The following is a 22,424-nucleotide window of genomic DNA, read 5'->3' as shown; positions in this document are numbered from 1 at the left end:
TTGAGCACAAACACCTGGGAACTCTCACTTCCCACTATTACCAAGGTTAACCCTTTCTTCACTGAACCAAGTCCATCTGACCCACAAGGACTGCATTCCTTTTCAACTGAATCAAATACCTCAGACTTTTTCTGAGCTCCATTACTAGGTTCAGTACCATGTGCATCCACATCTTGGACACACTCAAACGGGACATTTGCCTCTTCCAAGCTTTCAACACCCGTACCCTGTTCAAATTCTAAATTCCCCTGATCCTCCCAGCTAGTCTCTGGGCAGCTCCCTTCCGGAGTAAACTCAACTCCGCGGGCTGAAACAACCTCATCTGCCAAACCAACAGACTTCTTCAAGGTAAGGGCACCCTTTTCATCTAGGACTGCCCTCATTTCATTATCGGGAACACCTTTAGAATCTTCAACTTCTTCAAACAGTTCTGCCAAACCAGACAGATCATCCATGTCCAACTCTGGACCCTTTAACAGCTTTTCCTGTTTCTCATCTTTACTTCGTGCCTCTATAAATTTTCTCCTGGCTAAGGGCAGGACTACCTCCTCGCCCTTACTCTCTTTCACTTTACTACTCTCCATTTTACCCCCCTGTAAACCCTCGTGGTACAGGGTCGGTAAAAACGTCTCGGCCAAATCGATACTGGCCGGATTTAAACTGCTCTTGTTCTCAGCTGTGAGTGATCGTGCATGCGGGATAGATCTTGGAATCTAGGGGCGGGACCTCCACCGGCTGTCTCGTCAGCTTCATTGCTGACCAAACCTTACCACCGGCTAAATCATTACCCAGAAGGACGTCCGTGTCAGTTCTCGGGAATTCTGATCGCACCCCCATTTCAACTGGTCCAGATACCAGCTCACAATTCATAATGATCCTATGCAAGGGCACCGTTTCTGTCCCTTTGCCTATTCCTTTCACAGCTACCATTCCCGTCTTGCGACCAAAATCCAGTACCTTACTGCTAATCAATGACAGTTCAGCGCCTGTGTCTCTCCAGATCCGCACAGGAACTGGTGGGTCTCCCTCTCTCACAGACACGGTTCCGTTTGACATACAAGTCTCAGACCCTTCTCGTACTCTGTCTACCCGGGGCGCTCTTGTCGATTTACTGATTACCACGGCACATCCAATAGGGACGGCTGCTTTCCCTTTTCCTGTCTCCTTCCTCGGAGCCAAGCACCTAGATGCAATATGTCCCCCCTTTCCACAATTAAAACAGGTCAAGCCCGGAAATCTCTGGCCGTCTTGCCTCTCCTCCCCAATCTTACCACTAGCTCCCAACGGGACCTCTGCCTCAGCCGGCGGACAGTCTGTATCGTTCCCACGGTTTCTCGGGTAACTTTTATTCGAGGAAAACTTTTGTCTTGTGGGTTAGGGCATATTAAATTCCTCAATCAGAATTAACTCCCTGAGACGTAAAAAATCCTCTTCCACTGTTTCTGCTGTACACCAATGATCCAAGAGCACACCCTTCTCATAGGCAAACTCGGTATACGTCTGATTCCACCCTTTCTTTAAATTTCGGAACTTTTATCTATACGCTTCAGGTACCAATTCGTAAGTCCGGAGAATGGCCTCCTTTACTTTGGCATAATTCTCCGCCTCTTCCCCCTCCATGGACAACACCGCATATGCCCGTTGTGCCTTCCCTTTTAGCACACTTTGTAACAGCGCCACCCACTGCTCTTTGGGCCACTTCTGATTCACTGCCACCTTTTCAGAAAGCAAGAAATAACTATCAACATCCGTGTCCTCGAACGGAGGTACTACCCTCAACTCCCGACTAACATTAAACCGCTCCTCTCAGTCTGACCCTTGAGCTCTTCGCTCTTGCCTTAACGTCTCCATATCCAAGTCATGTTGTCTCTGTTTCTCGGCCTCCCTTTCCTTCTCGGCTCTTACCCTCTTTTTTTCAGCTGCTTCCAGCTGTTTTAACTGAATTTCATGCTCTCTTTGTTTCTCAGCCCTGTCCTGCTCCCTTTTCACCTCCAACTCCTTTAGCTGGAGCTCATGCTCCCTTTTCACCTCTAACTCCTTTAGCTGGAGCGCATGCTCCCTTTGCTTGTTGGCCCTTTCTTTCTCCTTCTCAGCTGTTTCCAGCTGTTTTAACTGCATTTCATGCTCCCTTTGTTTCTCAGCTCTGTCCTGCTCTTTTGCTTTCTCAGCTGCTTTAATTTAATTTCATGTTCCAACCTTAATTTCTCCAACTCTAACTGAGCCGTTCCACTAGCTGGTACCTTTTCAGGGATATTTTCCAATACCTCAGCTGCAAACACATTCTTCTCAATATAATACTGAGTTATGGCCCTTCGCACCTCCCGCTTTTTCATTGACAACCTCACCTCTGCGAGGTTTAGTCCCTTCGCCATGTTTATCATGTCCGATTTGGTGGCCGCCTCTAGCGCCTCCAGAGTCGGGTTTTCTATAAATTCATCCACGTCCATCTTTGCTGGTTTCCCATCTGGCTACCCACGTACCAGATCCAAGTTTGGACTTACAAGCCCAATTCACTGGCCTCCCAATTTGATGTCACATCTCGAGACGAGAACCCCAAGTTGTTACGTACCCCGTAACTGGGTCACTTACCAGCAAAGATAGAGAGGTCCGTTGAAGTCTGATGGTACTATTTTTAACAGTATTTATTGATAAAAATACACAAAAATAATATCAATGCAAACATACAGATAATATATGTTGTCAATACTAAATCTAAAAGCGCGGGTATAATAATAATAAGAAATAGCTCTATCGTTGTCTAGGGGATAATGTATTGTCTGATGAAAATATAAAAGTCACTCAAGTTCATTCAGGCTGCAGCTTTTGGTTGGAGAGAGAGATGATTTTTTTAGAACTTGCCCATTTTCCTTTTTATGATGTCGATCCTTCGAAATGTCGTTGGTGGTGATCTCTTCTTTAGCTAAGCCGTCTTCCGTGGTAAGGCCTCAATCCCAGGCAACGGGAAAGGACACACGTGGGTCTTCCACCGGCTGTCGCTATTAAACGCTGTCACGGGATTTCTAGCGTTTCTCCTGGTGCGTCTAAAGGGTTTGTTCCCCAGACCTTTTATCCTTACTCAGATGTCAATCAGGTTGGGATGATGCCATCCCCCAACCAGCCCACGTTGCTCATTCCTTGAGGGCTTCGATGAATAGCACAGTGCTCAATACACAATTCCGTCTCCAAGAGACAATGGCCGTTTCCAGTGGCTTTGTATCGCTGAGGGGCCAGGATATTCCAAATCCCTTGTGGAGTCTGTGTCTCTCTCTCATTTCCTGGATCTCCTGACCTGAATTAATAGCGATCTTGCGATTCTCAAAAAGGAGGGGGCTACTTTGTACCCTTCGGCCCCTCAGAGTTGGGGCACAGGCGTAACATAATCTGAATGTAAGAAAACAGCATTCCTCTGGACCATGGTACACCCACAAAACATGTATCACAAACAGCACCTAATATTACAAAAATATTACCATAATTAAATTAATAAAATGTAATTGAAAATGCATGTAGTGTATTTTGGAACACTGTTGGACAGGTACATGGATAGGAAAGATTTAGAAGGAAATGCTAGCAAATGGGATGAGTTTGTATGGGGCTTCTTAGTTAGTGTGGACCATTTTGGGCTGAAGATATATAAAATATTTCCTTTCCATTTATCCTTGTGACTTTTAGACTGATAAAATAGAAAAACCAGAAAATGCTGGAAATACACAGCAGGTCAGGTAAAGAGAAGAAAAAGTTAATATGTCAGGTTTGTGACCTTTCATCAGAACTAGTTAAAAATGTCCCTTGCATTGGAGAGAAGTGGAACAAAATGTGTTTCATGATGGAGAAGGCGAATACAAAATGGTGTTACTGCTGGGTGACAGAGGATGTGAAGTCTTATAAATGTAGAATACCTGTCTGGGAGAGACATGAATGCAAATTACCTGTCTGGGGGAGACGTGAATGCAGATTACCTGACTGGAGGAGACGTGAATGAAGGAAGGCAGGAGCAGAAACATGGATCAGGAACAGTAAAACAGGGCATTGTATGTAGTTGCTGGATATCTGAAATGAAAGAATGGTGCAAACACCCAGCAAATGAAGAGGCTGGTTGTGAAAAAAGAAAAAGTCAGCATTAATGTTGCCATTAATTCTGCCTTTTGCATTACATCAGATACAGTCTATCATAATTTGGAGTGATCCAGAGATCAGCTATACTAGTTCACAAATTCATACATCATATGGCAGTTTGAGAATTTGAATTTAATTTTCTACTTTCAAAAATCTGAAACCAAGATGATAAAAGGCAACGAAGTATTTCAATTGTCGTCATACATTATTTGCGTAACAAACTTCTATCTTGTGCCAAATGGGACTCCAGTTCCACAGTAGTTCACTCTTACTACCTTCCTACCTTATGGAGCAGTTTAGCCTTAAGGCACTCAGTCGCATCAAGAACTATTGCAATCTCAAGATTTCAGTGAATTGAGCTAACTACCATATTCAGAAGGCATGGGAAATGAACTCAAGTCATTCCACAGCTAGTGCAGTATAATTTATCAATATTTTAAAAAGTCCTTTATAGAAAAAGGATCTAGTGCTTTGCCAGTGTATATGACAAATAAACTCTTCCCGGGCGTTCAGCCAGGTACAGGTTTTGATTTTAACCAACTTTTTTATGACAAGCTCTGCCATTTCATGAGGCATCATCCTTGGTGAAAATGGCAGAGTTTGTCATCAAAACGTTGTTTACAATTGATACTGCCCTTGGTTGGAAGCTCGAGAAGAGTTTATTCCCCTTATAGAAAAGTTGTCTGTAATGTAAAGTTCACACAGCTACATTTCCACCCATTAAAAATATCACTTAATGTTATCTCAAAACAATTATCTGTGTTTGTTGCTTAAAATTTCCAACATCTGCAGAATCTCTTGTGTAATGTCAACTCAAATCTTTTTTTCTAGTGGTTCTGGGAAGTTGTCAAAGAGTTCACTCAAGAAGAATGTGTATTACTATTACAGTTTGTTACAGGCAGGTAAGGCAAACTGTGATTAAAATTGATTCATAAAGCCATGTGACTACATAATAATTTCAGGCCCCTGTTCAGATCTGCATGTATATCTGACTTTGCTAAATGACTTCCTAATTATTGGATTGCTTGGGTGAACGAAGAGAAGGGAAGTGGCTGAGGAAAAAAAACTAATGCACTAAAGTCAAATGAAACGGAAATTGTTTCAGTTTTTGAAATAGTTTGGGGTTGTCATCATGAAGATTTCCAACAGTATTTATTAACATTTAAATCTATTTGGTAAATGTTTTTTAAAATTGATTTTAGTCAATTGGAGTATGAAGCAATCCAATTGTGATCACAATTTCTAATATACACTCAGTGGCCACTTTATTAGTTACACCTATCCTTATTAATGCAAATATCTAATCAGCCAGTCAGGTGGCAGAAACTCATTAAAGCATGCAGACATGGTCAGGAGGCTCAGTTGTTGTTCAGACCAAACATCAGAATGGGGGAAAATCTGATCTAAATGACTTTGACCATGCGATGATTGTTGGTGTTGGATGAGATGTTGGAATATCTCAGAAACTGATGAACTCATGGGATTTTCATGTACAACATTCTTTAGAGTTTACAGAGAATGGTGTGAAAAACAAAAACAGTGAGTGGCATTTCAGCGGGCACCATTGAACCCGAATGGCCAGACTGGTTCAAGTTGACAGGGAGGCGACAGTAACTCATGACCACGTGTTGCAACAGCGGTGTGTAGGAGATACCTAATAAAGTGGCCACTGAGCGTATTTAGTGGATCTTGACCGGGGTAACTGGCATTAAAAATGTAAACAAAACTGGCCAGATACTGGATTGAGTAGCAGTTTTTCAGGCCGGTGCAAACCAAAGTTGATTTTACCTGAAGTAATTTTCATTAATTTAATTTTCTTTGTTCTGAAATTGCATGGTACAAAATTGATCACAATCTACAGGATCATTACTGACATTTTCTGAATGCGCTTTGTCATAATTGCATTGCATATTTTCACCCAAATTAACACAAATTGTCGCTCAAAGTTGCACATGACAACTATTATGTTTAGTCTCAGTAATTCAAGCATAGAGTTCTAGTTTGTGTTTTATTTCTGATTTCAAAAGACTTTCTGCTGACATCAGGAGATCTGACAGTATAGTGTCAGTATTGACTGCAGAATTATTCAAATAACTTCATATCCAATATGCCAAAACAAACAGAGTGCTTTTTGCAGCAGTCATCAGTTGAGCTACTTATTCAGTGAATGCTTCAATGGTAACAACGTTAGCATTACTCCATTACAGAAGGCTTTGGGATCGATTGCTATATAGGACACTAGTGAGATTGCACTTATAGCATTGTGTGTTGTTCTGTTTGCCAGATGGGAGCGTTTTCTACTGCTGTTCAGGAGGATTTAAACTAATGTGGCAGGGGGATGGGAACAAGTGCAGAGAGACAGAGGGGTGTAAAATGAGGGTAGAAGCAAAAAGTAGTAAGCTGAAAAGTAAAAGTGGCAGGCAGGCAAATCCAGGGCAAAAAGCAAAAAGGGCCACTTTTCAACATAATTGTATAAGGGCTAAGAGTGTTGTAAAAACAAGCCTGAAGGCTTTGTGTGTCAATGCGAGTAACATTCGTAACAAGGTGGATGAATTGAATGTGCAGATAGTTATTAATGAATATGATATAGTTGGGATCACAGAGACATGGCTCCAGGGTGACCAAGGATGGGAGCTCAACATCCAGGGATATTCAATATTCAGGAGGGATAGACAGGAAAGAAAAGGAGGTGGGGTAGCGTTGCTGGTTAGAGAGGAGATTAACGCAATAGAAAGGAAGGACACGAGCCTGGAGGATGTAGAATCGATATGTGTAGAGCTGCATAACACTAAGGGGCAGAAAACACTGGTGGGAGTTGTGTACAGGCCACCTAACAGTAGTAATGAGGTTGGGGATGGCATTAAACAGGAAATTAGAAATGTGTGCAATAAAGGAACAGTAGTTATAATGGGTGACTTCAATCTACATATAGATTGGGTGAAATAAATTGGTAAGGGTGCTGAGGAAGAGGATTTCTTGGAATGTATGCGGGATGGTTTTCTGAACCAACATGTCGAGGAACCAACTAGAGAGCAGGCCATTCTAGATTGGGTATTGAGCGATGACGAAGGGGTAGTTAGTAATCTTGTCGTGCGAGGCTCCTTGGGTAAGAGTGACCATAATATGGTGGAATTCTTCATTAAGATGGAGAGTGACATAGTTAATTCAGAAACAAAGATTCTGTACTTAAAGAAGGGTAACTTTGAAGGTATGAGACGTGAATTGGCTAAGATAGACTGGCAAATGATACTTAAAGGGTTGACGGTGGATATGCAATGGCAAGCATTTAAAGATCGCATGGATGAACTACAACAATTGTTCATCCCATTTTGGCAAAAGAATAAGAATATACCAGGGAAGGTAGTGCACCCGTGGCTAACAAGGGAAATTAGGGATAGTATCAAGTCCAAAGAAGAAACATATAAATTAGCAACAAAAAAGCGGCACACCTGAGGACTGGGAGAAATTCAGAGATCAGCAGAGGAGGACAAAGGGCTTAATTAGGAAAGGGAAAAAAGATTATGAGAAAAAGCTGGCAGGAAACATAAAAACTGACTAAAAGCTTTTATAGATATGTGAAAAGAAATAGATTGGTCAAGACAAATGTAGGTCCCTTACAGTCAGAAACAGGTGAATTGATCATAGGGAACAAGGACATGGCAGACCAATTGAATAACTACTTTGGTTCTGTCTTCACTAAGGAGGACATAAATAATCTTCCGGAAATAGTAGGGGACCGAGGGTCTAGTGAGATCGAGGAACTGAGGGAAATACATGTTGGTAGGGAAGTGGTGTTAGGTGAATTGAAGGGATTAAAGGCAGATAAATCCCCAGGGCCAGATGGTCTGCATCCCAGAGTGCTTAAGGAAGTAGCCCAAGAAATAGTGGATGCATTAGTGATAATTTTTCAAAACTCCTTAGATTCTGGATTAGTTCCTGAGGATTGGAGGGTGGCTAATGTAACCCCACTTTTTAAAAAGAGGGAGAGAAAAACCGGGGAATTATAGACCGGTTAGTCTGACATCAGTGGTGGGGAAAATGCTAGAGTTGGTTATCAAAGATGTGATAACAGCACATTTGGAAAGAGGTGAAATCATCGGACAAAGTCAGCATGGATTTGTGAAAGGAAAATCATGTCTGACGAATCTTATAGAATTTTTTGAAGATGTAACTAGTAGAGTGGATAGGTGAGAGCCAGTGGATGTGGTATATTTAGATTTTTAAAAGGCTTTTGACAAGGTCCCACACAGGAGATTAGTGTGCAAACTTAAAGCACACGGTATTGGGGGTATGGTACTGATGTGGATAGAGAATTGGTTGGCAGACAGGAAGCTAAGAGTGGGAGTAAACGGGACCTTTTCAGAATGGCAGGCAGTGACTAGTGGGATACCGCAAGGCTCAGTGCTGGGACCCCAGTTGTTTACAATATATATTAATGATTTAGACGAGGGAATTAAATGCAGTATCTCCAAGTCTGTGGATGACACGAAGCTGGGCGGCGGTGTTAGCTGTGAGGAGGATGCTAAGAGGATGCAGGGTGACTTGGATAGATTAGGTGAGTGGGCAAATTCATGGCAGGTGCAGTTTAATATGGATAAATGTGAGGTTATCCACTTTGGTTGCAAGAACAGGAAAACAGATTATTATCTGAACGGTGGCCGATTAGGAAAAGGGGAGGTGCAACGAGACCTGGGTGTCACTGTACACCAGTTATTGAAGGTGCGCATGCAGGTACAGCAGGCGGTGAAAAAGGCAAATGGTATGTTGGCATTCATAGCAAAAGGATTTGAGTACAGGAGCAGGGAGGTTCTACTGCAGTTGTACAAGGCCTTGGTGAGACCGCACCTAGTGTATTGTGTGCAGTTTTGGTCCCCTAATCTGAGGAAAGACATTCTTGCCATAGAGGGAGTACAGAGAAGGTTCACCAGATTGACTCCTGGGATGGCAGGACTTTCATATGAAGAAAGACTGGATTGACTAGGCTTATACTCACTGGAATTTAGAAGACCGAGGGGGAATCTTATTGAAATGTATAAAATTCTAAAGGGATTGGACAGGCTAGATGCAGGAAGATTGTTTCCGATTTTGGGGAAGTCCAGAACGAGGGGTCACAGTTTAAGGATAAAGGGGAAGCCTTTTAGGACCGAGATGAGGAAAAACTTCTTCACACAGAGAATGGTGAATCTGTGGAATTCTCTGCCACAGGAAACAGTTGAGGCTGGTTCATTGGCTATATTTAAGAGGAAGTTAGATATGGCCCTTGTGGCTAAAGGGATCAGGGGGTATGGAGAGAAAGCAGGTACAGGGTTCTGAGTTGGATGATCAGCCATGATCATACTGAATGGAGGTGCAGGCTCAAAGGGCCGAATGGCCTACTCCTGCACCTATTTTCTATGTTTCTATTAAAAGATTAAGCTAAAGAGGATGCAGAAAAGATTTGTGAGGTTGAGGATGTTGCTGGAGCCTGAGGGTTTGAGTTATAAGGAGAGACTGGATAGTCTGGGGCTATTTTCTCTGAAGCCAAAGAGAGTGATGGGTAACCTGACAGCGGTTTATAAAGTCATGAGGAGCCCAGGTTTGGAGCATGGTCAGTCTTTCCCAGGGAAGAGATGTTTGAAACTAGAAGACATAGGTTTCAGGTGAAGGGGTGGGAGATTCAAAGGGGACCAAAGGAACAGATCTTTGATACAGGGGTTGGTGGGTATATGGATTGAGCTGTCAGAGCAAATAGTAGAGGGTAGTACAATAACAACTTTAACAGGCATTTGCACAGGTTGATAGATAGAAAAGGGATATGGGTCAAATATAGGTAAATGGGACTACTTAGGAAGGCACCTTGGTCAGCAAAGGCGAGCTGGGTTAAAATGACTTTTCGTGCTGTATGACTTAATAGATATGGCAGAGTATTCAGGGAGGCTTGGGAACTTTGAAAAGTTGGAGGCAAAGACTCTTAGGATGAGTTCATTGTGAATGAATCTTTAAGACATCAGCTTTAAGTTCCATGGTATAAATATCACTGAGGATCTCATGCAGTCTGTACGTACCGGCTGTGTGGTGGAGAAGGCACGACAGCACCTCTTTCACCTCAGACTGTTGAAGTTTGGTATGGCCTCCCAAATTCCAAGAACTCTATAGGAGCATGATCACTGCTTGGTATGGGAACTACTTCCCTCAATCGCAGGACTCTGCAGAGAGTGAAGCGGACAGCCCAGTGCATCTGTAGATGTGATCTTCCCACTATTCAGGACATTTACAAAGACAGGTGTGTAAAAAGGGCCCGAAGGATCATTGGGGACCCAAGTCACCGCAACCACAAACTTGCAGCTGCTACCATCTGGGAAACGTTACCGCAGCATAAAAGCCAGGACCAACAGGCTCCGGGACAGCTTCTTCCACCAGGCTATCAGACCTGCTTAATTCATGCTGATGCAACTGTATTTCTCTGTTATATTGACTGTCTTGCTGTACATAGTATTTATTATAAATTACTACAATTGCACATTGCATATTTGAACAGAGATGTAACGTAACGATTTTTACTCATGTATTGAAGGATGTAAGTAATAAAGTTAATTCAATTCAATCATATGATCTTCTGGTAATGCCCCCCCTCTCTATTTCCCATCCCCTTTTTCCTCACTCACCTTATCTCCTTGCTTTCCCATCACCTCCCTCTGGTGCTCCTTCCCCTTTTTATTTTTTTCCATGGCCTTCAGTCCTCTCCTATTAGATTACCCCTTCTCCACCCTGTATCTCTTTCACCAATAAACTTCCCAGCTCTTCACTTCCCCTCCCTCCTGGTTTCACCTATCACTCTGTGTTTCTTCCTCTCCTCCCCTCCCTCACCTTCTCACTCTGACTCCTCATCTTTTTTTTTCTCCAGACCTGCTGAAGGGTCTTGGCCCAAAATGACAACTGTACTCTTTTCCATAGATGCTGCCTGGCCTGATGAGTTCCTCCAGCATTTTGTGTGTGTTGCATGGATCATAAGAAATTCTTGATATCAAATGCTATACTTCATTGCAATCCCATGACTTATTAATAATGAGGTGGATGGCTCTGTCAGGGATCTACAGCAGTTAGTGCTATTCTAATAGATGGAGGTTACCAAAGGGATATCCTTTGCTCTGCTAAGCCAAGAAGCCAGGCATTGACCAAGTGTCCAATCAAAGATAAATGCTCGTTCATGCAACCTGCAAAACCTCCGTCCCACTGCAAACAAAGTGACACTCTCTACACCAGTTGTCACCAATGTACAGCTTGGAGAGCTTAGATAAAACATTGTAAATTAAAGCAGTGGAACAGGGCCACTGGGCCATGATGTTTGTGCTGATTATGATGTCAAATGAAGCTAATCCCAACTTTCCTGTCTGTGATTCATTCCCTTCATTTACACATTTGTTAAATGTCACTGTTGTGTCTACTTGAATCACCATGTCTAGCAGTGTATTCCAAGCATCTACTCCTCATGTAGAAAATGAACTTGCCCTGCCTATCTCCTTAAGTTTACCCCATTTCATCTTAATGTTATGGCCTCCAGTCTTTGCCATTTTTACCCTTGGAAAGTACTCTCGACTACCTATCCTTTCTATGCCTCTCATTTCATAAATTTCTGTCTAGTCTCCCTCAGCCACTGGTGCTCCAGAGAAAGTTAGCCAAATCTATCCATCTCCTCGTAGCTAAGACTCTCAAATCCAGGCAGCATTCTGACGATCCTTTTCTGCAGCCCTTCCAATGTCTCCATATCCTTTCTATAATGGGGGTGACCAGCACTGAATACAGTATTCCAGTGTGGCCTAACTGGAGCTTTATATTCTCTCATGCTGTTTTCCAGAGCCTCACATACTGACTTTTACGCATGAATAACTTCCTGATGTCTCTGTGGTAGTAGAATCATATTTCACCCTATTAGCAACAATTATCATCTCACCTTCATCTTTTTGCATTGTGTTCAATCCGATTTATGAATGTAGGCACCTGGGAACAGATATTGCAGAGCAGATGCTTAATTTCAACATCAGATCATGCTTGTATTTTGGACTCCTGAGGGAGGTAGGGATTATGCAAGGATGGATCAGTTGATGGAGAAAACTTCTGATCTAGAAGTAAACTTCACTTTGGATGTCACATTCAATCATTGTCAGAATGAAGAAGCAATGATGGCATCAGTCAGATTATTTCACTGCTTTGCTGAGTGAGGTCGTGATTTTTATATGAAAATCCTCCTTCATTGCCTTGTCGTATTTAGGATTTCCTTGAGCACATTGGCATGAAAGGCATGTCATTAAAAACTTGGGTTAAGTATTGCATCAGTTCTAGCATATGCTACATCAAGTTTTGTTGTGTAGTGAAAGAATTTGTTCTAAGCAGTGCTGGTATATGGATCAACAAACACACACAAAATGCTGGTGTACTTCTTCCCATAGATGCTGCCTGGCCTGCTGTGTTCCACCAACACTTTGTGTGTGTTGCTTGAATTTCCAGCATCTGCAGATTTCCTCGTGTCTGGTATATGGATAATGCTGTGTGAAATGCAAAATCAAATAATATACGTCATTACTTGTCTGTTAACATTAAATTGAGCTTGTACCAAACTCGTGATCCAAAGACCAATATTCACATCCTAGCATGTTAGCTGCGGAACTTAAATCTGATTAATCATCTGTAATGGAAGTTCTGGTCATTTGTAATGAGGACTGCAGAAGAGCTATATTGTTGTAAAAACCTATCTAATATCTTTCAAGCAAAGAAATCTGCCATCTTTGCCCAGCCTGGTTTTTGTGTGACACCAGATCAGTTGATGTGGTTGATGAGCAACCAGGGATGCACATTTAATTAATCTTTTTGTGGATGTTGCAGTAAGGCAAGGGTTACTGTCCAGACAAGGTTAGATTGCAGATAGTGTGCAGACAGGCCAGGCAAGAGATGTCTTTGAAGAGCAGAGCTTCCCTTTGCACAGCAGTTTACCTGAGCCTTTGAGGCTTACTGAGACAAGATAAGAACATGACAGAAGGATGCAAGGGATACACACACCAACGAGGTGACAATTACTTTGCCAACTTCAAAGTATCATCAGGTTGTTCACTTGTACTTTCAATTAATTTATAACACCTGTATTGTGAACGGTGATTGATCTTGCAAGTAAGGAATTCAAACATGCACAGTTTACCAAATGGCCAATATCCATAACTGCTAGTCAAATCTATATGAAATTGGCATTTCTGTGTTCAGAATTCAGAACTGTGGGTGACGAAGGTCGTGTTGTTCTCCTTGATTGAGAGCAACACGAATAGGCCCTTCTGGCCCTTGTCACCACGCCGCCCAGCATCGCAACTAACTGCTGTGCTACCATGGCACCCAAGTAGAAGTAAAAGTATAATTGTGGAATGAGTACAGGTTTTCACAGTCCACTTAATCGGTGACGGCATTTTCAGTGGTTTCCTGAAAAAAAATTAAGTTGGTTAAAATGTGCAGTCATGATTCACCTGTGGCTGCTGGAAGACTACTATTTCAGTTTGACCACAGAAGCTATTGCCCTAGATGGGCTGGCTTGATGGAGCAGTCTGGAATAGTTGTCTATGGAGTTACTTAATCACGTTTACTGAGAAGCCGTTATGATAGATGAATTGTGAGTGAGTACATCGATATCCTAAATCTGCATAGCAGTTGACCTCTTGGGAATTAACCAGTGAGGCATTGACCTGCAAACACGAGGAAATCTGCAGATGCTGGAAATTCAAACAACACACACAAAATGCTGGTGGAACACAGCAGGCCAGGAAGCATCTATAGGGAGAAGCGCTGTCGACATTTCGGGCCGAGACCCTTGGTCAGGACCAGCATTTTGTGTGTGTTGTTTGAGGCATTGACCTGTTGGCATTTACTGCAGATCACAAATTCAGCTGGCAGACACCTCAGGTCATTTTCTTGTCCCTGCTGATCACATGACTGAATCATTGATCCACTGTGTCTATGCCAACCAGTCTATCTTCTATTCCCATTTACAAGCACTTTGTCAATAGCTTTCTATGTGCTGGTGATTTGGAATATCTTTGCTAATTGGTGATCATGAGCTACAACATGAAGTCATGGTCTGGGTGTGCATGTTTGTGTAAGCTGAGGGCGCTTGGAGAAAGACCACGCTTATGATATCCTGAGAACACGGGATTCTGCAGATGCTAGAAATCCAGAGCAGCATACTCAAGATGCTGGAGGAACTCAGTAGGTCAGGCAGCATCTATGGAAATTAACACAGTCGAAGTTTCGGGCTGAAAGGCACCTTCAGGACTGGAAAGTAAGGGGAAAGATGCCAAAATAAAAAGGGGGAAGGAAAGACGAAATAGCTAGAAGCTGATAGGTGAAGCCAGGTGGGTGGGAAAGATAAAGGATGGCAGAGGAAGGAATCTGATAAGAGAGGAAAGTGGATCATGGGAGGAAAGGAAGGAGGAGGGTACTAGGGAGAGGTGATAGGCAGGAGAGGAGAAGAGCTAAGAAGCTGGAGTGGGAAATAGGGAAGGTGGGAAGGGAGAAATGAAATTACCGGAAGGAGAAATCGTTATTCACGCCATCAGGTTCGAGGCTACCGATCCGATGCTCCTGATGCAACCTCTTCTACACTGGTAAGTACCAGTGTAAATCGAGCTTTGATGAGCACCTCTGCTCCATCCCCAAAAGTGGAATTTCCCAGTGGCCAACTGTTTTAATTCCTCTCTCCATTCCCGTTCCAACATGTTGGTCCACAGCCTCTTTTGCCACAATGAGGGTGCTCTCAGGGTGAAGGAGCAGCACCTCATATTCGGTCCGGGTAGCCTCCAGCCTGATGGCATAAGGTGGCGTGGTTGAAAGTTGTCAAGCTTTTGTATCTTCTATGTGCTAGAAGAGGGAAGAGAGAATGATTGGGTGGGGTGGAGTAATGGTGGGGCACAGGGGTGGTCTTTGATAATACTGGCTGCTTTTCTGAGGCAGCAGGAAGTGTGGAGGGAGTTCCGGGAGCGGAGGCAGGTCTTTGTGATGGACTGAGCTGTGTCCACAACTCTGCAGTTTCTTGGTTTTTGGCTGATCTACACGTGTGTGTGTGTGTGTGTGTGTGTGTGTGTGTGTGTGTGTGTGTGTGTGTGTGTGTGTGTGTGTGTGTGTGTGTGTGTGTGTGTGTGTGTGTGTGTGTGTGTGTGTGTGTGTGTGTGTGTGTGTGTGTGTGTGTGTGTGTGTGTGTGTGTGTGTGTGTGTGTGTGTGTGTGTGTGTGTGTGTGTGTGATGTTTGGCGGAGGGTTGGTTTTATTAACTTGATACCCTCTTATGTTAGGAGCTATGCTGCATTGAGCGGTGCTGTTGGAAATAGCAAAAATGCTGCTTTAGTATTTCTTTCCTTTGCACATTGATTATTTGAAGCTAACAATACGTGGAAAAGTGCCATGCTTTGTGCAAAGTGTGACATTTTTGTTTATTTTGATACAAGTGTGTTTTAATGGAAGTGAACAGATTGTTTATTTATGTTCTTAAACTTTTCATTTTCTAAGCTCAAGAGTCCCACATGGTGGCTTTGCTTACCTTATGGGTGGTAGTGGATTGCAGAAGTTCACGATAGCTGCTGTACCTTACACGTCCAACCTCTTACCAACATCCAGTACCTGGTATGTAGAATTTATGAGCATTGTAAAATGGAGGGAGCATTTGATTTATTAAATTTATAAGTCAACGTAAATATTTCTCTTAATTCCATCTGTATATGTTAGAAATGTCATTCAAACTATGGTTTGTCCTTGGTTTCATAAAAATCAATTGATTTCAAGATGATAGTCTGTTTAGACTATTAAATGCTGTGACAGGAAGATAAATGTCAGCTGAAGAATAAATTTATGTGTTAGATTACCATCACAGTAATGGAACAATGTATTGGAAGCATTTAAAGTACTCTGAAATTTTGTTAAGTCAAGACAGAAATTTCTCCAATAAAATCATCGCAATCCAAAAGCCATTTTCTTAAAGACTAATTGTCTGTATTGGCATTTATTAGGTATTCTTTGCACACTTTTAACAGCTGTTAGATAAATGTATTTATGGGCTCTCATGTAGCTAGAATAGTAGGCAGTAATTTTCTGTGATTAAAAATAATTGCCACCACAATGAAATGTACAATGGTATTTACTTTTATATTTCTCTATTTGTAAATCAAATCTAATTGGCAAACCATAAAATATTACGTGTCTGAGATTTACTTAAGTTTAACATTTATGCAAATAGACCATAAACACCTTTAGAATTGGCCTTCATTGGATTAACAGTTGACATCATGGCCTAATATATTTTGGGTACTTTCTGCCACAGCCTTGATTTTTTTGTTGTTTATTCATTGTTGGGGACTTGGGTTTACAGCTAAATCAGCACTTAATTGCCCTTAAGAAAATGGCAGTGAATTGCTGCAGTCCTTGAGGTATAGGTATACCTACAGTGAGGTTAATGAGAGATTTCCATGATTTTTGCCCATTGCCGGCAATGTATTTCTACATGGCTTGGAGGGCAACTTTCAGGTGGCGGTCTTTGTATGTTCCTACAAGGCATCTTATAAATGGTACCCACTGCTACCCACTGCATCAGTGATGGAGTGAGTGGTTGTGGGTGGGCTGCTGTGTCCTGTAGGATGTTGAGCTTCTTGAGTACAGTTAAAATGTTGACATCTTCCATTTTCTGCTGATGACTGAGAGCAGACATGGCAGCAGTAAGCCAGGTTGTCCTACATTTTGTACAAGATATTGGCAATCTTTCCATGTCCGGTGCCATTACTGTAACTATACAGGAACAACTTGGTTAAAAACAGAGTATTCTGAAGCTCAATTCTCCAGAACTATAAGCTAGAATACCGACTGGACTAATAATCATTGTGTCATTTCCTCCTCAGCTGTTACTTGATAACAAATTTCTGTGACGGTGGGATCTTGGGAGGAATCGTAATTCATAAATTCAGAAGCTTACTTTGTTCTTTGATGCATTTAAAACATTAGTGGGTACAATTCAAATCTTTATACAAATTTAATGCGAACATTTCAAAATCATCTTTTCCAGCATTAACATGTTGAAATTGCCAGAATATCCCAGCAAAGAAAACCTGAAAGATCGAATTCTCGTGGCATTACACTGCGGCAGCTATGGATATACCATGGCATAAGTATATCTAAAGACATGGAAGTGACTGTAGAAGAGACCTTCATTCCTCGACTCTGTTCAATGGTGCTTCCGGTTTTAAAAGGTTTCCAGATTGATTTGCAAATTCACTGTAGCACATTTGTATATGCATGGCAAGCACTGAATGCTGATGTCAAGCATTATGCTTGTGTGTTATTTTAGAAGTTTTTTATTTTTAAAATTGGGTATACATAACTTATGCACTTGGAGGAAGTGATAGGAATTTGTAAATTTGCAATATATGTAGAAAAGGTATTCTGAAATGCAGACATACTCTTGGAGTACTTGAATTAGTGGCTGAAGTATGCAGATTCAGTTGCCAAACCTCACTTACAGTGGAGGGTAAGAAAAAGCCAAGGTTTCATTATATTTTTTGTAAGATAAGGACAGACGTTTTATTTTTTTGTGAAGATGTTAATTTTTAGTTTATTACTCAGTCTTCATAATTTAACATCTTTTTGAGGGAGGGCATTATCATTAGAAATGACAAAATATTTAATAGATTCTCACAACCAAAATTATTTTACAGAATTTCTGCTAAATCTTAACTACCATCTTAAATGGATTAAACTACCTTATGAAAGTATTTGTATATTGTGAAATTTATGTATATATTGCTTTATCCTGTACATTTGAAAAGCATGGTGCATCTACCTGTGTTTCTTGACAATTGCATGTCTTTTTCTAAAAAATTATTAAATTTCTTACTGAAAAAATTGCCATTGTAGCTATGTTGCATTATTTAATGTCTACTATAAAATGGATAATGCTTCAATGTCATTCTGCATATCTTTTTCTTCTCTAGGATTCATCACTTAAATTGACTTTATTTCTTACATCCTTCTCATACATGAGGAGTAAAAATCTTTACATTACGTCTCTGAATGTATGTAACCCTCAAATTCTGATGGCAGCGTAAGTCTAGGGAAGACAATCTCTGGCCCCACCAAATGTATGAGATTGAGGTGCAAAACCTCCTGTTTGTGTGGATGCTGCGTGATGTGTCACCCTGGTACAAATCAGTACTACAAAATAACAGACAGTACACCATATACACCATAAATGATTTAGCTTTATAACTCTTAATTTGACTAAAGGGTTAGTGAAGTAAAACAAAAAGAAAAGGGCCCATTTTAATGAAACGGTCTAATGTGCACAAGTGGGAGCTCATGATTTCCCTTATGCTGGTCCTTCATCGATTTCCCCGGGCTTCGTCGACTCCCGGCCCCATCCAAGTCCGCTCCTTTCTGGAGTCTACAACCACTCCTTTCTGGCATCTTCCGCCGAACAAAAGACCCAGATCACCTCGGTGTCAGACACACAGCAGGAAAACACTCCCCTCATGGGACGGCTCACATTCCAAAGCACCCGTTATCTCTAACCATAACCCAAACACTGCTGCTACAGAAAGACCATTACGTTAGCAGTGCTTCTAAAGACTATTGCATTCACAGTGAAACCTTTCCCGGGGTGGTACATGTGCAACATGTAAATTATAGTAATTTGTAATAAATAATATCTACAGTAAGATGTACAACAGAACAGTCAATATAGTTTAGAAATACTGTCGTATCAGCATGAATTAATCAGTCTGATGGCCTGGTGGAAGAAGCCGTCCCAGAACCTGTTGGTCCTGGCTTTAGTGCAGCGGTACTGTTTCCCAGATGGTAACAGCTGGAACAGTTTGTGGTTGGGCTGACTCAGGTCCCCAATGATCCTTCAGGCCCTTTCTTCACACTTGTCACTGTAAATGTCCTGAATAGTGGGAAGTTCACATCCACAGATGGACTTGCTTCTCCACCTTTTTTAAATTGATTTATTATTGTCACTGAGATACGGGGAGGTGGGAAACTTTATTTTGCATACCATCCAGGCAGATCATTCTAAACATGTACACTGAGATAGTTGAAAGGAGAAAAACAAATCTAATGGAGTCAAACTAGACCCTGATCTTGAGGAATATTTTGCCTAACTTGATGTATCCTGTTAGGAGCTTATTCTCAGTTCCTGTAATACTCTAGTGCAGGGGTTTCCAACCTTTTTTATGCCATGGATCAGTTCCATTAAGCAGGGGTTCTGTGGGGTAAAAAAAGTTTGGGAATCCCTGCTCAAGGCATATATTCTCATTTAAGATGGAGCCTTTTAGAATCACTGTCTTAAGTGACATGAAATTTATTTTACCGCTGCAGTGCAATACAAAAATATAAAACTGATTTTAACTTACAGAATAAATCAAGCAAGAGAATGAATAATGAGATAGAGTTAATGGACTATCCAATAACTGATGGCAGAGGGGAAGAAGGTGTTCCTAAATCCTTAATGATAGATGCTGCCTTCTTGAGGGACTGCTTCTGAAAATATCCTCGATGGTGGAGAAGGCTGTGCCTGTGATAGAGATGGCTAAGTCTACAAATCTCTACAGTCTCTCGCATTGAAGCCTCATTATCAGAAATTGATGGAACCAGTCAGAATGCTCGCCACTGTATATTCTGAGACTTGCAAGTGTCTGGTGACACATTGAATCTCCTCGAATTCCGGCTGCAGGCATGCCTTCTTTGTGATTGCATCAATGTGTTGGGCCCTGGACAGATGCTTGGAGATGTAGATATGAAAAAGTTACCCCTTTTCAATACTGATACATCAATGAGGACTGGTGTGTGTTCTGACTTCCCCTTGTAGTCCAAAATCAATTCCGTGGTCTTGCCGATATTGAGTGCAAAGTTGTTGCAAAACCAGTTTTTTGATCTATCTCACTCCAGTATGCCTGCTTGTTGCCCTCTGAAATTTTACCAACACCGGCTTCATCTGTGATTTTGTAACTGTTGTTACAGTCATGAATGAAGCGGTGGGCTAAGCATGCATCCTTGAGGTGCATCTGTGCAGATTGTCAGTGAGGAAAATATATTAATCTTTACTGACTGTTGTCTCTTGATGAGGAGGTTTTGGATCCAGTTGCAGAGGAAGAGACTGAGCACAAATTTAGATGCTTAATGATTTACAGTGCCTATAAACAGTATTCACTCCCTTGGAAATTTTCATATTTATTGTTTTACAACATCGATTCACAGTGGGTATAATTTGGCTTTATTGACACTGATCAACAGAAAAAGACTTGTGTCAAAGTGAAAACAGATCTCTACAAAGTGATCTAAAGTAACTACAAACATAAAACACACAATAATTGATTGCCTAGGTATTTACCTCCTTTAATATGATACACCAAACCATCACTGGTGCAGCCAATTGGTTTTAGAAGTCACATAATTAGTTAATTTGAAATCACCTGTGTGTAGTCACAGTGTTTCAATTGATGGTAGTAAAAATACACCCATATCTCGAAGGTCCAACAGCTAGTGAGTCAAGCAACACACACAAAATGCTGGTGGAACGCAGTAGGCCAGGCAGCATATATAGGAAGAAGTACAGTCGATGTTTCAGGCCGAAATCCTTCGTCAGGAATAACTGAAAGAAAAGATGGTAAGAGATTTGGGAGGGGGAGGGGGAGGGGGAGGGGGAGATACGAAATGATAGGAGAAGACCGGAGGGGGAGGGATGAAGCCAAGAGCTTGAAAGTTCATTGGCAAAAGGGATACACAGCTGGAGAAGGGAAAGGATCATGGGACGGGAGGCCTAGGGAGAAAGAAAGTGGGAGGGGAGAACCAGAGGGAGATGGAGAGCAGGCAAGGAGTGTTTGTGAGAGGGGCAGAGAGAGAGGGAAAAAAGGGGGGGGAATAATAAATGAGGGATGGGGTAAGAAGGGGAGGAGGGCTAGCGAATCAGTATTCTGGCAAAAGCTACACCATGAACACAAAAGAACACTAAGCAAATCTGCAAAAAGGTGAGGGAGGCCACCAAGAGACCTATGACAACTCTGGAGGAGTTGAAAGCTTGAGTGACTGAGATGGAAGAAACTGCACATATATCAACTGTTGCCTGGGTGCTTTATCAGTTGCAGCTTTATTGGAGAGTGACAAAGAGCAAGCAATTGTTTAAAAAAAACCCGCATGAAATCTCGACTAGAGTTTGCCAGAAGGCACATCGGAGACTTGGAAGTCAACTGGAAGAAGGTTCCATTTTGGTAATGAAACCAAAATTGAGCTTTTTGGCCATCAGATGAAATGCTATGTTTAGCATAAGCCAAATGCTGCTCGTTGTAAAAACACACCATCCCTACTGTGAAGTATGGTGCTAGCTGCATCATGCTGTCAAGATGCTTCCCTGGAAGGCTTGTGAAAGTAAAGGGTAAAATGAATGCAGCAAAGTGCAGGGAAATCCTGGAGGAAAACCTAATGCAGTCTGTAAGAGAGTTGCAACTTGGGAGAAGATGTTTTCCAGCCAGACAATGGCCCCAAGCATAAAGCCAAAGCTACACAGGAATGGCTTAAAAACAGCAAAGTTAATGCCATGAAGTTGACAAGTCAGTCCAGACCTCAATCTGGTTGAGAATTTGTGGCTGGATTTGAAAAGGGCTGTTCACTCATGATCTCCATGCAATCTGACAGAACTTGAGCAGTTTTGTACAGAAGAATGAGGAAAAGTTGCAGTGTCCAGATGTGTAAAGCTGATAGAGACCTATCCACACAGACTCAAGGCTGTAATTGCTGCCGAAGGTGCATCTACTAAATACTGACTTGAAAGGGGTGAGTAATTATGCAATCAATTATTTTGTATTTAATAAATTAAGACCAATTTGTAGAAATTTGTTTTCACTTTGACATGAAAGACTCTTTTCTGTTGATCAGTATCAAAAATGCTGCATTAAATCTACTGTGATTCAATGTCGTAAAACAATAAAACATGAAATCTTCCCGGGGAGGTGGTGAATGTTCTTTATCAGCACTGTATACTGAGAGGATTATGGCATTGAACATTGACCTGTAATCGATAGTCAAGATTCAAATTTCTAATATTTGTGGATAAAAATACACAGTGTAATGTTAAACAAGAGAAAATCTGCAGATGCTGGAAATCCGAGCTACACACACAAAACGTGTAGGAACTCAAGAGACCAGGCATCGTCTGTGGAAAAGAGTACAGTTGACTTTATGGGCCTTGATCCTTTGGCAGGACAGGAGAAAAAAAGGTGAGGAGAGGGGAGAGGAAAACACAAGGTTATAGGTGAAACCTGA

At 41.7% G+C, this 22,424-nt stretch overlaps 1 protein-coding gene across 3 annotated transcripts in view; it reads left to right on the top strand.

The window, feature by feature from the left end:
- The window catches only part of hace1 (HECT domain and ankyrin repeat containing E3 ubiquitin protein ligase 1), a 105,462-nt gene extending 87,441 nt beyond the window's left edge, over positions 1 to 18,021 (top strand). For all 3 annotated transcript variants that reach the window (XM_073056474.1, XM_073056476.1, XM_073056475.1), the window contains 3 exons: positions 4,948 to 5,018; positions 15,633 to 15,746; positions 17,176 to 18,021. In XM_073056474.1, coding sequence (XP_072912575.1) covers positions 4,948 to 5,018; positions 15,633 to 15,746; positions 17,176 to 17,278 — 288 coding nt within the window. In that variant the 3' untranslated portion in view covers positions 17,279 to 18,021. The remainder of the gene's footprint in view (positions 1 to 4,947; positions 5,019 to 15,632; positions 15,747 to 17,175) is intronic.
- Positions 18,022 to 22,424: the final 4,403 nt, after the last annotated feature.

This window comes from Hemitrygon akajei, chromosome 9 (genome assembly GCF_048418815.1).
Source record: "Hemitrygon akajei chromosome 9, sHemAka1.3, whole genome shotgun sequence".
Classification (NCBI taxonomy): Eukaryota; Metazoa; Chordata; class Chondrichthyes; order Myliobatiformes; family Dasyatidae; genus Hemitrygon; species Hemitrygon akajei.
This window is presented reverse-complemented; position numbering and strand designations above follow the sequence as displayed.